The sequence below is a fragment of the Mobula hypostoma genome, chromosome 12 (assembly GCF_963921235.1).
Source record: "Mobula hypostoma chromosome 12, sMobHyp1.1, whole genome shotgun sequence".
NCBI lineage: Eukaryota > Metazoa > Chordata > Chondrichthyes > Myliobatiformes > Myliobatidae > Mobula > Mobula hypostoma.
This window is the reverse complement of record NC_086108.1, coordinates 69,796,052-69,810,356: the sequence shown is the minus strand read 5'-3', so window position 1 is coordinate 69,810,356 and position 14,305 is coordinate 69,796,052. Positions and strand designations below refer to the sequence as shown.

Here is a 14,305-nt window from a genome sequence, read left to right as displayed (position 1 = left end):
AAAGAAAAAGCACCCATGGTAGAATCGTATGTAGTTAGTTACCACCCCACTCTCCTATTACCCAACTCCAAGCCAACTTTACAATATGTAGAAAAGTTAATCAGAACTTTTATCTCCACAGAGCTGTATTTATAAAAAAAAGGTATATTGCCTACTACCTAGGCTATAATACGTTAACACATCAAGTTTGTAACCGGAAAACTGGTTAAGTTTGTTAAGGAGAGAAAACACTGGGGGTAAGGAGGTAGTCAGATTTGATATAAAAAGTAAAAGATTATCAGCATAAAGAGAGACCTTGTGCTCAACACCCCGCCTCCAAATCCCCATCAGATCAGTGCAGCTACGAAACGCAATTGCCAATGGCTCTATGGTCAGATCAAAAAGTAAGGGACTTAGAGGGCACCCTTACCGGGTGCCACGTTTAAGATTAAAAGGTTGAGATTGCTGAGAGTTAGTCAAGACAGAGGCAGTGGGATGGGAGTATAACAATTTAATCTACGTAATAAAACTTTGTCCAAAATCAAATTTTTCTAAAACTGCAACAGTTCCACTCCACACGATCAAACGCTTTCTCCGCATCTAAAGGAATGACACATTCAGGAATCCCAGCTGAAGATGAGTATAAGATATTAAACAGACGCCATATATTGAAAAAAGGGAGACGATTTTTAATAAAACCAGTTTGGTCTTCAGAAATAATTAAGGGCAGAATGTTCTCCAATCTACGGGCCAAAGCTCTGACATCATCATTTAGCAAAGAAATCAGCCTGTGTGAAGAACACTCTGTTGGATCTTTACCTCTTTTCGCTAAAAGAATGATACATGCCTCATTAAATGGTGCTGGCAATTTACCTTGCTTAAGCACGTCAGATAAAACCAAGGTTAGTTGAGGTGAAAGCAATGAGGAAAATGATTTATAGAATTCTGCAGAGAACCAATCAGGTCCAGGAGATTTACCAGTCTGCTATATAGAAATGGCTGAGGATATTTCCTCTAGTGATATTGGCTCATTCAGTTTTGCTTTGAGATCAGGAGAAAGCATAGGAATATTTAGACTACTTAAGAAATTCTTGGCCAAATATTACATTTCTGAATGTTTAGAGTGGGGAATAAAAATTCCTGAATGTCATTGATTTCACAATGATTCAAGATAATATTCCCACTTTCCATTCGAATTTTTGCAATGTGTTGTTTAGCTTTGAAGCATCTCAGTTAACTAAAAATTTACCAGATTTATCACTATGAATATAAAACCGGCTCTTACTTTCCAAAAGTTGGTGTTCAATTGGTTGAGGGGAAATAAGGTCAAACTTAGTTTGAAGTTCCACTCGTTTCTTATACAGCTCCGGATTTTTTGTTTGGGTATATAGCTGGTTTGTTTCTTTGATTTGATTGACCAGATCTAATCACTCTTTATGGGTCCCTCTTTTCAAGTTTGCAGCATATGGAATTATTTGACCCCTTAGGTATGCTTTCATAGTGTCCCAAACAAACAGACTTGAAGTTTCAGATGATGTGTTAGTATTTAGGGAAAAAATTATCTGGTCCTCCATAAATTTTACAAAATCATTATCTAATAATAAGTTCGAATTAAAACGCCAATGCTTATTTATTTGTGGAAAACCAGGAAGAATCATAGAGAGGGTGCTTGGGACATGATCTGAAATCATTATACTCTGATAGTCACAAGAACGGACAGATGGGATCAGCTGATTATCAATTAAGAAGTAATCAATTCCAGTAAAAGTGTGATGAACATGTGAAAAAAAAGAATAATCTCTCTCATTTGGGAGCAGAAAACACCATACATTGGAGATACCATAACTGGAAAGGAAGGACTGAATTAATGAAGCAGATTTGCTTGGTAGTCTGGGAATAGAAGACGATCGATCCAAAACTGGATCTAACCAACAGTTAAAGTCACCACCCAATATGAGTATAAACTCAACTCAGGAAACAGAGAGAAGAAACGATCAAAAAACTCCACCCCATCCGAGTTAGGAGCATATAAGTTAGCCAACACTACCAATGTATTACATAATTTCTCTGAGACAATGATAAAATGACCATTTGTATTTGATACTTTGTTATGGAGTTCAAAGGGAACATTTTGATTTATGTGAATTGAGACCCCCACCCCCCGGCTTTAGCCTGAAAAGTAGAATGGAAGTGCTACCCCGGCCATCTTGACATGAGCTGAGAGTTATCAGAACTACGAATGTGTGTTTCTTGCAAAAAAGCAATTGCTGCATTAAACTGTTTCAGATGCGAAAACACCTTCCTTCTTTTAAAGGATGGTTCAATCCCTTAACATTCCAGCTCACAAAATTCAACGGACTAACCACTGTCCTTTTAAAAAAAAAAGATACAGGTCAATAGGCATAAGCAGTGTCAGAAGTTTGAATAACAGCTCTGGGGCAAAAGTATAAAACAAATTAAAACAGAACAAAAATATGCCTTGAATAACAAAAATATCTAGAGGTTATACAAATGATATTGGCACTGGAGTTCCCTCCCAACCCACTGAGTATTTCTAGTATTTTCTGTTTTTATTTTAGTACACTGTGATACAGATCAGCTGGGAATTTGGGCAGCAAAATAACAAAAGGAAGGTAATTCTAAAAATTGCAAGGTAATGCATTTTGCACAGGCTGGGTTTGAGGAGGCAGGGGAGCTACATGCTGCCCAAAGGTGTGGTGGAGGCAGATACAATTGCAACATTTAGAAGTTACTTGGAATACAAAGTTGAGGGATGCAGGCTTCAAGCAAGCAAATAGGATTAGCATAAATAGGCATCACAGTTGGCATGCACGAGTCGGGTTGAGGGGCTTGCTCCTATGCAATACAACTCTAAGACTACATAGATAACATTTTGAAGGGGTTAGATGGTGAAAAAAAAGGGCTTATTACTTAACCTATGATGAGATATCTCAGCCAAGAAAGTATTACGGTGAGAGGCAGAAAGCATTGAAGAGATGGTGGAGATATTTTCATAACACTTAAGAAGCAGCTGGACAAGCACTTCTATCATCAAGTCACTGAAGCAACAAACCTAATATTGGTGAATGAGTTTAATGTAAACAGGTATATTGGGAAGCTTGGACACAGAAATGGACCTTTGGCCTACCTTGTTGTAAAACTCTAATAAAACACTTTCTCACCCAGCTTTAATAAATCATGCATTTGGTCTTCACTCTACGGACTAAACCACAGAACATCTACCCATACCCATCTCCTCTGTTCCCAATATCTTTAACATTCTTAAAATTTCATTCTTATAACCAAAATGCATCTATTCCTTTTGATGAATTTCCCACATTTACTTAAAAACACATTAAAATATTACTTTCATGTTCATATTAAGGAGATAAATATCAATCCAAATGGAAAGTCTGGCTGCTTTTCTGACTTTTTTTCCCACAAAAAAGGTGTTTGGGAAAGTGTCAGTCATTGGGGGTTAATGTTGAGAAAGCACATAGTTAGGTAATGGCAAATCACTTCCAGCAACTGAACCACAAGAAAAAGTGCATTTAGGTTTAAAGACAAGAGGTTGCTAACAATGAACTATGGAAGAAATTAAGAGAAAAAGACAGGGGAACAAAGGAAAAGTAAAAGAAGAAAAGGAAATTACTTCATATGATCTCGCCATATTTCAAAAGGCTTTATAACCAGTGAAGTATTTTTAAAATGCAGAACTGTTTTGAATTAGGAAATGAGTTAAATTGTACATAGCAAGATTCAATAAAGATCCGTTATACTTTGTAATGTTGCTTAAAAGACAAATATACCAGCACAACCACCCTGCTAGTCTTCAAACCAACATTTTGGAATTATTTACAACTACTTCAGATTGCACCTCTTGCAGCTCAATATTGCTCAGGTATTTGTCCAACCTCACCTGTTTAGGTCTCTGAAACAAGATGCTTCTATCAATGAGGTTAGAGTGCTACTAACTAATTCATAGCTAAATCATGGCTGATTACATACAAATTACTTCATGAAGCATTCAGAGATGAGGTGGTTTATAGTTTTCAACTTTAGCAGAATCAATGGGGACTAATTATGGTCAAATTGACAAGGAACTAATTTGGTAGATATCCAATTCTGACTGGAAGTTGATCCTTACCAATCATGCATGTGATACCACATTGGTCTTCTAGGCAAATGTGCAAAATTTTTCATCGAGTATAGGATAGAATCAATTCAATTACCTTCAGTTGATCAATTAAAATCTGTAAGTAGGCATCAGCTTCAGCAAGCTTCTTGTCAAAATCTTGTACACTTGGAACAAATCCTGCTTCAGAACCCTACAAAAAAATGGTTACAGTAATTTGTAAGGCATCTTCTGGCTATTAGAAGAAACTTTTGAACTTTAAAGACCTCAGGTATCATTACCATATCATATCCTTTTGCATAAATTGCTCAAGTGGATACTCAAAACAGGAAATTACACCAGAAGTAGATAGATACACTCCTGCTTAACACCTGCTTTTTTCATCTTACATGAATATAATCAACCAATTTTATTGAAGATTTAAAACCAGAATCCTTCCAGCTTTCCAACTCCTAATAAAATCTATCAAACTGCTATTAGCTGCTTGCGCATTATCACACAAGCCATCCACACTGCAGCACAATCCCATCAACTTATTTCCGTTATTTTCTTGTGACCCTAATATTTAGACTCTCTCATTTTCCCACAAGTCCCACACTTTGCCTTTGATTAGTTTTGCCAATTACCCAGACAGAGGGATAATCTAGTCACCAATTGACTTACAAGCACAAATTAGGGATGAAAAGGAACCCAGAGTGCCCAAAGGGACCTCAGAGAGAACGTGCAAACTCAACACAGACAGCCCAAGGTCAGGATTGCACCCAATTCACCCAGCTGCAATGCTATTATCAGCCAGCATTTTTATAACCTCCCCTAATACATTCTTAAAATTGTCTACTTTTTCTTCTCTGATCCATCAGCGATGCATCTCCAAGACCAACAATTAATCCACGTGACAATCTGAGTGATAAATTTGATGCAGTTTCACTTCATGCTACCAAATGTTTTGATACTGTAGAAATTACCAAACAACTCGGTTTGCAACTAAAGCAGCTAAAAACAAAACACAAATTTAATAATTACACAAACACTAGGAAATCTGCAGATGCTGGAATTTCAAGCAACACACGTAGAAGTTGCTGGTGAATGCAGCAGGCCAGGTAGCATCTCTAGGAAAAGGTACAGTCAACATTTCGGGCCGAGACCCTTCGTCAGGACTAACTGAAAGAAGAGCTAGTAAGAGATTTGGAAGTGGGAGGGGGAGGGGGAGATCCGAAATGATAGAAGACGACAGGAAGGGGAGGGATGGAGCCAAGAGTTGGACAGTTGATTGGCAAAAGGGATATGAGAGGATCATGGGACAGGAGGCCTAGGGAAAAAGAAAGAAAAGGGGGAGGGGGGAAACCCAGAGGATGAGCAAGGAGTATAATGAGAAGGACAGAGGGAGAAAAAGGAGAGAGAGAAAAAGAATCGTGTATATAAATAAATAAATAAATAACGGATGGGATACGAGGGGGAGGTGGGGCATTAGCGGAAGTTAGAGAAGTCAATGTTCATGCCATCAGGTTGGAGGCTACCCAGACGGAATATAAGGTGCCGTTCCTCCAACCTGAGTGTGGCTTCATCTTTACAGTAGAGGAGGCCGTGGATAGACATGGAATTAAAATGTGTGGCCACTGGGAGATCCTGCCTTCTCTGGCAGACAGAGCATAGGTGTTCAGTGAAACAATCGTTGACTTCATTAACTTTGCCTCCAACTTTCACCCTGCCCTCAAGTTTACCTGGTCCATTTCTGACACTTCCCTCCCCTTTCTTGATCTTTCTGTCTCTATCTCTGGAGACAGCTTATCTACTGATGTCTACTATAAGCCTACTGACTCTCACAGCTATCTGGACTATTCCTATTCTCACCCTGTCTCTTGCAAGAATGCCATCCCCTTCTCGCAATTCCTCTGTCTCCGCTGCATCTGCTCTCAGGATGAGGTTTTTCATTCCAGGACGAAGGAGATGTCCTCCTTTTTTAAAGAAAGGGGCTTCCCTTCCTTCACCATCAATTCTACTCTCAAACGCATCTCCCCCATTTCACGCACATCTGTTCTCACTCCATCCTCCCGCCAGCCCACTAGGAATAGGGTTCACCTTGTCCTCACCTGCCACCCCACCAGCCTCCGGGTCCAACATATAATTCTCCGTAACTTCCGCCACCTCCAACGGGATCCGACCACTACGCACATCTTTCCCTCACCCCCTCTCTCTGCTTTCCGCAGGGATTGCTCCCTACGTGACTCCCTTGTCCATTTGTCCCCGCAATCCCTCCCCACCAATCTCCCTCCTGGTGGAACAAATGCTACACATGCCCTTACACTTCCTCCCTCACCACCATTCAGGTGAGGCGACACTTCACCTGTGAGTCGGCTGGGGTGATATACTGCGTCTGGTGCTCCCGATGCGGCCTTCTATATATTGGCGAGATCCGACGCAGACTGGGGAGATGGTTTCGCTGAACACCTACGCTCTGTCTGCCAGAGAAGGCAGGATCTCCCAGTGGCCACACATTTTAATTCCACGCCCCATTCCCATTCTGATATGTCTATCCTTGGCCTCCTCTACTGTCAAGATGAAGCCACACTCAGGTTGGAGGAACAACACCTTGTATTCCGTCTGGGTAGCCTCCAACCTGATGGCATTAACATTGACTTCTCAAACTTCCGCTAACGCCCCCACCTCCCCCTCGTACCCCATCCATTATTTATGTATATACACACATTCTTTTTCTCTCTCTCCTTTTTCTCCCTGTGTCCTTCTCAATATACCCCTTGCCCATCCTCTGGGTTCCCCCCCCTTTTCTTTCTCCCTAAGGGCTCCTGTCCCATGATCCTCTCATATCCTTTTGCCAATCAACTGTCCAGCTCTTGGCTCCATCCCTCCCCCTCCTGTCTTCTCCTATCATTTCCCTTCCCCCTCCCACTTCCAAATCTCTTACTAGCTCTTCTTTCAGTTAGTCCTGACGAATGATCTCGGCCCAAAACGTCGACTGTACCTCTTCCTAGAGATGCTGCCTGGCCTGCTGCGTTCACCAGCAACATTTATGTATGTTGCTTTAATAATTACAACCTTTGCTTACTTGAAATACCAGTTAAGATATTTAAATTAATGAAAATAATACTGTGGGATACAGACTATTTTGTTGTTCAGCACAGCCTACAAGCAACCCCCAGGCTATGGCCATTCAAGTTGCCCTTACAGAATTCACAGACCAACACCCCAAATTTGAAATAGAGAACAAAATACAGAATTTGTGAAAAAGTCAAGTTTTTTTTTCAATTATTTCTTAACACATGCACCGTTGACATGGCTTTGCTTTACAGAAAAATGAGATGCTGGCCCTTTTCAAAGATTGCAACCCACTGCAATAACGTGTGGGTTGCTTGTACTCATTTCTGAAATGCTTGTAAATACCTTGCGATTGCAGCTCTTAGAAATTCTCTATCCCAGAGATGCTCAGTCATCAAGTATAAGAAGATTCAGATTGGTAGATTTTGAAGTTAAGCAAGGGATAGGAAAGTCAGAAAGTGCACAGAAAAAGATATACAGCACCATTTGAATGTTAGAGCAAACCTGAAGGATTGCTGTGGCCATCATGTACTTCTATTATTGGGAGTTTTTCTGTTCCACCACAAAATAACTTTGAGTTTCACCAAATCAAATAAAATCCCAACTTTTCCACTTATTAAAGATGTTAAAATCAGTCTGTCTGTGTGGGTACCATATCCGATGCGGATGTTGGTGACCATGGTTTTCCATACAGATCTATCCCTTGTTCTTTGGATGACTTCCATTTCCTCGATGTGTAGCCACCTGGCTAGGCTTTTCATGTACATAAGCCCAGATCTTCCTCTAGGCTTGCTCCCCTCGATCTTTCCAAAGAGTACGAGTTTTTCTAGTTCATCTTTCCGCATGATGTGTCCTAGGAATCTGAGTTGTCTTTCTCTTATTGTTGGTATGAGTGATCTAATTGCTTGGGCTCTTCTGAGAACTTCTTCATTTGATATGTGTGTGGTCCATGATATTTTTAAACATTCTCCTGTAGAACCATAATTCAGCTGCTTCTAGTCTCTTTTCCATTGCTGGGGAAATGGTCCAGCATTCACTTCCATAAGATCAGTACCAAGGAGAAGTATAATTGCTTTTTAACATTGCACTTTAAATATCACGCAACAGGCAATTAACACAAATTTGCTCTAATTTTTTCCCCCAAAATAAATCAGACTCTAGAGCGGGAGTAGCGAACCTATGGCACACATGTCCAAGATGGCATGTGTAAGCTGGCACATGGCATGCAGCGCCATTCCTTGATTCTTTAAACCCCTTCCATAATGAAAAAAAAATGCATGATGCTTACTTTCAAATGAAGCAGTAATTGACTTTTTACAACCCGAGAGCAGTGAGATGTTTTTCACAGGAAACATCTCACGCCAGTTTGATGGCTACAAGATCACATGACATTGAACAATACATTCTGAAATCCTCGCAGACACATTGAACATCAGTATTTGAATAATAGATGGTTGGGCTAATTGGCATTTTTCTTTTGTCGCTCATGAGCGAACACTATATATTCAGTGATAATAACAGTAAATCTGATCTGGTTTAAAACCATGCATACTTATTTTTGCAATAAATATCTATATCAGGAAAACTATGTTAAAAAAGGATTTAATGCTTTCCTAGCGTATATTCTCGGGCTTCTAGCTGGGTACAGGTATCGATTTTAACTGACATTTCGCTGACAAACTCTGCCATCTGCATCAGGAATGATGCCTGGGCACATGATATTTATACTCCCATCGTTTGTCCTCCCGACTGGTGAGTCCTCATCCAATCAGGTTCCGCTGACCCACCTTGTTTACAATCCAATTCCAGTTCTCACTTAGAGTGAGACTTTCATCTTTGTTAAAATTCTTTTCCATTGGTTTTATTTCAATTGCTTCCTTTACCAGGTGGTCCCAAAAGCCACTGGCACTGCACAGTAGTTTTGCGCTAAAGTCAATCCTATGGCCATTGGAAATGCAAAGTTCTACTACCACTGATTTTTGGGACTTCTTGGTGAACTAGAAGAAAAGAATTTTAATAAGGAACTGGAATTCAATTGCAAACAAGGTGGGACAGTGGAAACCTGATTGGATGAGGACTAACCAATCAGGAGGGACCGACGACGGGGGTATCAACACCGTCGGACTAGACATGCCTAGGCATCATCCCTGATAAAGATGGCAAAGTCTGTCATTGAAATGACAGTTAAAATTGATACTTGTACCCAGCTGGAAGCCCAAGAAAAGTTTTTTCCAAAACTATGTTACTTAAGTTTTTAATTCACAAGTTATTTTTAAGTTGTGTTTACCCTTTATAGCTTGTTTAGAATGTGAGATGCACCAGTAAAGAAACAAAAACACTCAGATAGGAGAAGCAGCAAAGATTTTCAAGTGGTGAAATGGAAAATTTGGCATGATTAAAAAAGATGATTAAAGCATTATGTGTTTTGTGTTCCAGAACAGTGGTCTGCATGACTTCCTCAATAAAGCAGCATTATGAAACTTCATAAACCGCTTTGTGATAAGAGTAAGCAAGAGCAAAAAGAAAACATTTCTTGAGATATCCGCAACAAAAAAGAAATGCAGCCAAGTATTTTGGTATTTATTTCAAGTAGTCCTAACTTAGCTGCTGCTAGTTTTGAGGTTTTAAAGATTTTTGTTCAACATGAAAAGCCACTCAGGGTTGGAGAATACATTAAGGAAACAAGGCTAGAGTTTGCTCCTTTCAGTTTTGTTGGTCTTCCAGAAAAAGAATATTTAACACAATACAGTATTTCTGCTCAATGGCAAATACTTAAAAGATAGAATATTAATGATGAAAACAAAGATAGCAGAACAACAAAGGTATTGGTCCGTGTAAATATCTTTCCATTCCAAGAGCACTGGGTATATTATAAGCTAGGCTAATCATTATTGCTTAATTTTGTAGTGGTGGTGAAATATACAAAGAATTGGCCAACTTGCCAACATTACCTGAACTCGCACAAGGGTTGAAATGAAAGACTACAAGACCATAAGACACAAGAGCAGAATTAGGCCATTTGGCCAATCGAACCTTCTTCGCTATTTCATCACGGCTGATTTATTATCTCTCTCAACAATATTCTCCTGTCCCGTAACCTTTGACACCCTGACTAATCAAGAACCTATCAACCTCCGCTTTAAAAATGCCCAATAAACTGGCCTCCACAGATGTCTGTGGCAATGAATTCCACAGACGCACTACACTCCAATTAAAGAAATTCCTTCTCAGCTCTGTTGTAAATGGATGTCCCTCTAGTCTGAGGCTTTGCCCTCTGGTCCTATAAGAAACATCCTCTCTATATCCACTCAATCCAGATTCTTTCAATATTTGACAGATTTCAATGAGATCCTCCATCATCTTCTAAACTCCAGCAAGTACAGGCCCAAAGTCATAAAACACTCCATGGTAGCTTGTTCCTCTCTGCGCCTTGTGGTGCATTGGACAACAATTGCTGTTACTTTAGCAATTGTCTGCTTTTTACAAGGCTAAATTGCAAGCTCGACACTCAACCCAGCATGGATGGAAAGCATGCAAGGAGCCAGCCAGATTCGAACACGGGACCACTCGCCTCACAGTCTGGTATGGATGACACTACATCACCACCCCTTATACATTAACCTTTCATTCCCAGAATCATTCTAGTGTACCTCCTTTGGGCCCTCGTCAGCACATCTTTTCTTAGATAATGGGCCCCAAACTGCTCACAATACACAAAGTGCGGTCTGACCAATGCCTAATAAAGGCTCAGCATAACATCCTTCCTTTTATACTCTTGTCCTCTCAAAATGAATGCTAACATTGCATTTCCCTTCCTTACCACTGATGCAACCTGCATGTTAACCTTCAAGGAATCCTGCACGAGGACTTCCGTGTCCCTTTGCACCTGATTTTTGTATTTTCCCATTTAGAAAATAGTTACACCTTTATTCCATCTGCCAAAGTGCATGGCCATACATTTCCCAACACTATATCCCACTTCTTTCCCCTTTTCCCAATCTAACTCCATCTGTTGCTTCCCTGCCTCCCCAACAGTACATGCCCCACCCCCCCACCTACAGTCCATCAGTTCCGTCATCCAAATCATTCACATATAACATGAAAAGAAGCAGTCCCAAAAGCAGCCCCTGTGGAACACCACTTGCCACAGGCAGGCAACCAGAAGAGGCTCCCTTTACTCCCACTCTTTGTCTCCTGCCGGCCAGCCAATCTTCTTTCCATGCTAGCACTGTTCTTGTAATACCATGGGTTCTTATCTTGTTAAACAGCCTCATGTGTGGCATGTTATCAAAGGCCTTCTGAAAATTCAAGTGAACAGCATCCACTGACTCTCCTTTGTCTATCCCTGCGGGTTATTTCCTGAAAGAATTCAAACAGATTTCCACTTATGGAAATCATTCTACCTTTGGCCTTCCCAAGCACTGCAGTCAGGCTAACTGGACTATAATTTTCTTTCTTCTGCCTCCCTCCCTTCTTAAAGGGCTGAGTGATATTTGCAATTTTCCAGTCATCCAGAACCATTCCAGAATTTGGTGATTCTTGAAAGATTATTATTAATGCTTTCACAATCTCTTCAGCTACCTTTTTCAGAACCCTAGGGTGTAGTCCATCAGGTCCAGATGATTTATCAACCTTCAGACCTTTCATCTTCCCAAGCACCACCTCCTTTTAGTAATAGCAACAACACTCATTTCTGCCCCTTGACACTCTCGAATTTCTGGCATACTGCCCGTGTCTTCCATAACGAAGATGGATGCAAAATACTTATTAGGTTCCTCTACCATTTCTTCCCCCACCCCCCCCACCATTACTACCTCTCCAGCAACATTTTCCAGCAGTCCAATATACTCTCTCATCTCTCTTTTGCTATTTATATATTTGAAAGAACTTTTGGTATCCTGTTTTATATTGGTGGCTAGCTTCCCTTCATATTTCACCTTTTCTCTCCTTATTGCTTTTTTAGTTGCCTTCCGTTGGCTTTTAAAAGCTTCCCAATCCTCTACATTCCCACTAATGTTTCCTATATAGTATGTCCTCTCTTTTGTTTTTATGCTTTCTTTGACTTCCCTTGTCAGCCACGGTTGCCTCATCCTCCCTTTAGAATACTTCTTCATCTTAGGGATGTATCTATCCCTGCACCTTCCAAATTGCCTCAGATATTCCAGCCATTGTTGTTTTGCCATCATTCCTGCCAGTGCCCACACCAATCAACTTTGGCCAGCTCCTCTCTTACACCTCTGTGATTTCCTTTACTCCACTGTACTACAAGTGTCCCCAGCTTTTCGAACGTTCACTTTGCGAAACCTCACTGTTACGAAAGACCTACATTAGTTACCTGTTTTCGCTACAGAAGGTGTTTTCACTGTTACGAAAAAAAGCAGCACGCGAGAAAAAGGCAGCGTGCGATAAAAGGCAGCCCATGAAAAAAAAAGGCAGTGCGTGCCCCAAGCAGCCGCTCTCCCCCGGATTCAGAACGGCATTCTAGCTGGCATTGCTTAAACACGTGCCCGTGAGCAGCTGTTAGCAAGATGAGTTCTAAGGTATCGGAAAAGCCTGAAAGAGCTCGTAAAGGTGTTAAACTTTGTGTAAAACTAGACATAATTAAGCGTTTCGATCGTGGTGAACAAAGTAAGGACAAAGTGAGTTTGGCTTGTGGAAGTTGACAAAGATGATGTTGAAGAGGTTTTGGCATCTCATGACCAAGAACTGATAGATGAAGAACTGATGCTAATGGAAGAGGAAAGAATAACAATAAAAACTGAATGCAGTAGCGAACAGACCGAAAGTGAAGTCGTCCTGGAACTGAATGTGAAGCAACTGCATGAGATTTTCGCTGCAATGATAAAGTATGAGTTTAATTTTGAAAGGGTACATCGGTTTAGGGCATATTTGCAAGATGGTTTGAGTGCTTACAAAGAACTGTATGATAGAAAAATGCGCGAGGCTAAGCAGTCAAGCAAGCCTTCCACATCAGCCACAGCAGACGACGAACCTCGACCTTCGACATCAAGGCAGGCAGTCATAGGAGAAGATGACCTACCTGCCTGCCTTGATGGAAACAGACGACACTCCAGTGTCCCACCACCCCAACCCCCGGACTGCGGACAGATACTGATCTGCAGAGAATGCAGCGGTAGCCGGGACGAACCCAGCACATCTTTAAGAAAAAAAGCCGAAATAAACAAGCAATTAATTAGGTGCCCTCTGGCATGTAAATGTCGGCCCAGATCAGAGGCGATTGCCAATTGTGTCGCCTCTGATCTGGGCCGACATTTACATGCCGGCGGTACCTAACTAACTAGCTTGTTTGTTTCGGCTTTTCTCTTAAAGATGTGCTGGGTGCATCCCGGCTGCCGCTGGACCTCTGCTTATATCAGTTCGCTGCTGGAGGGTGGGGGCCACTGCACCACCCCATCCTCCAACGACTCAGCCTAACACACCATCAGTGCACTCGATGTCTTCCCGATTTCCGTAAGTGATACTACACAGTACAGACATTATTTCTACTTTATATAGGCTGTGTATTTTTACGTGTTATTTGGTATGATTTGGCAGCTTCATAGCTTAAAGGTTACTGGAGAGAGTGTTTCTGCCGAGAGCGCTGGCGTGAGATTTTCGCTACGGAGAACAGTGCGGCAATGATTGTGGAAAAGTATTTCTACTTTATATAGGCTGTGTATTTATCATATCATTCCTGCTTTTACTGTATGTTACTGTTATTTTAGGTTTTATGTGTTATTTGGCATGATTTGGTAGGTTATTTTTGGGTCTGTGAACGCTCACAAATTTTTCCCATATAAATTAATGGTAATTGCTTCTTCACTTTATGACATTCCGGCTTACGAACTGTTTCTTAGGAACGCTCTACCTTCGGTTGGCAGGGGAAACCTGTATTGATACATCTGACTTTAGCTGCTTCCTCTCAAACTGCTGGGTGAATTCTATCATATTACAATCACTACTTCCTTAGGGTTCCTTTACCTTAAGCTTCCTAATCAAATTTGGTTCATTACACAAAACCCATTCCGGAACTGCTTTCCCCCTAGCTGCTCTGAAAAGCCAGCTTGTAGTCAATCTACAAATTCCCACTCTTTGGAATTCCTCAACCTGATTTTCCCAATCTACACACCTGCAAAT

At 40.9% G+C, this 14,305-nt stretch overlaps 1 protein-coding gene across 6 annotated transcripts in view; it reads right to left on the bottom strand.

Annotated features, from left to right (window-relative positions):
- osbpl9 (oxysterol binding protein-like 9) overlaps positions 1-14,305 on the bottom strand; it is a 345,172-nt gene that overhangs the window by 79,076 nt on the left and 251,791 nt on the right. For all 6 annotated transcript variants that reach the window (XM_063064345.1, XM_063064341.1, XM_063064343.1 and 3 more), the window contains one exon: positions 4,212-4,307. In XM_063064345.1, the coding sequence (XP_062920415.1) occupies positions 4,212-4,307 (96 nt within the window). The remainder of the gene's footprint in view (positions 1-4,211; positions 4,308-14,305) is intronic.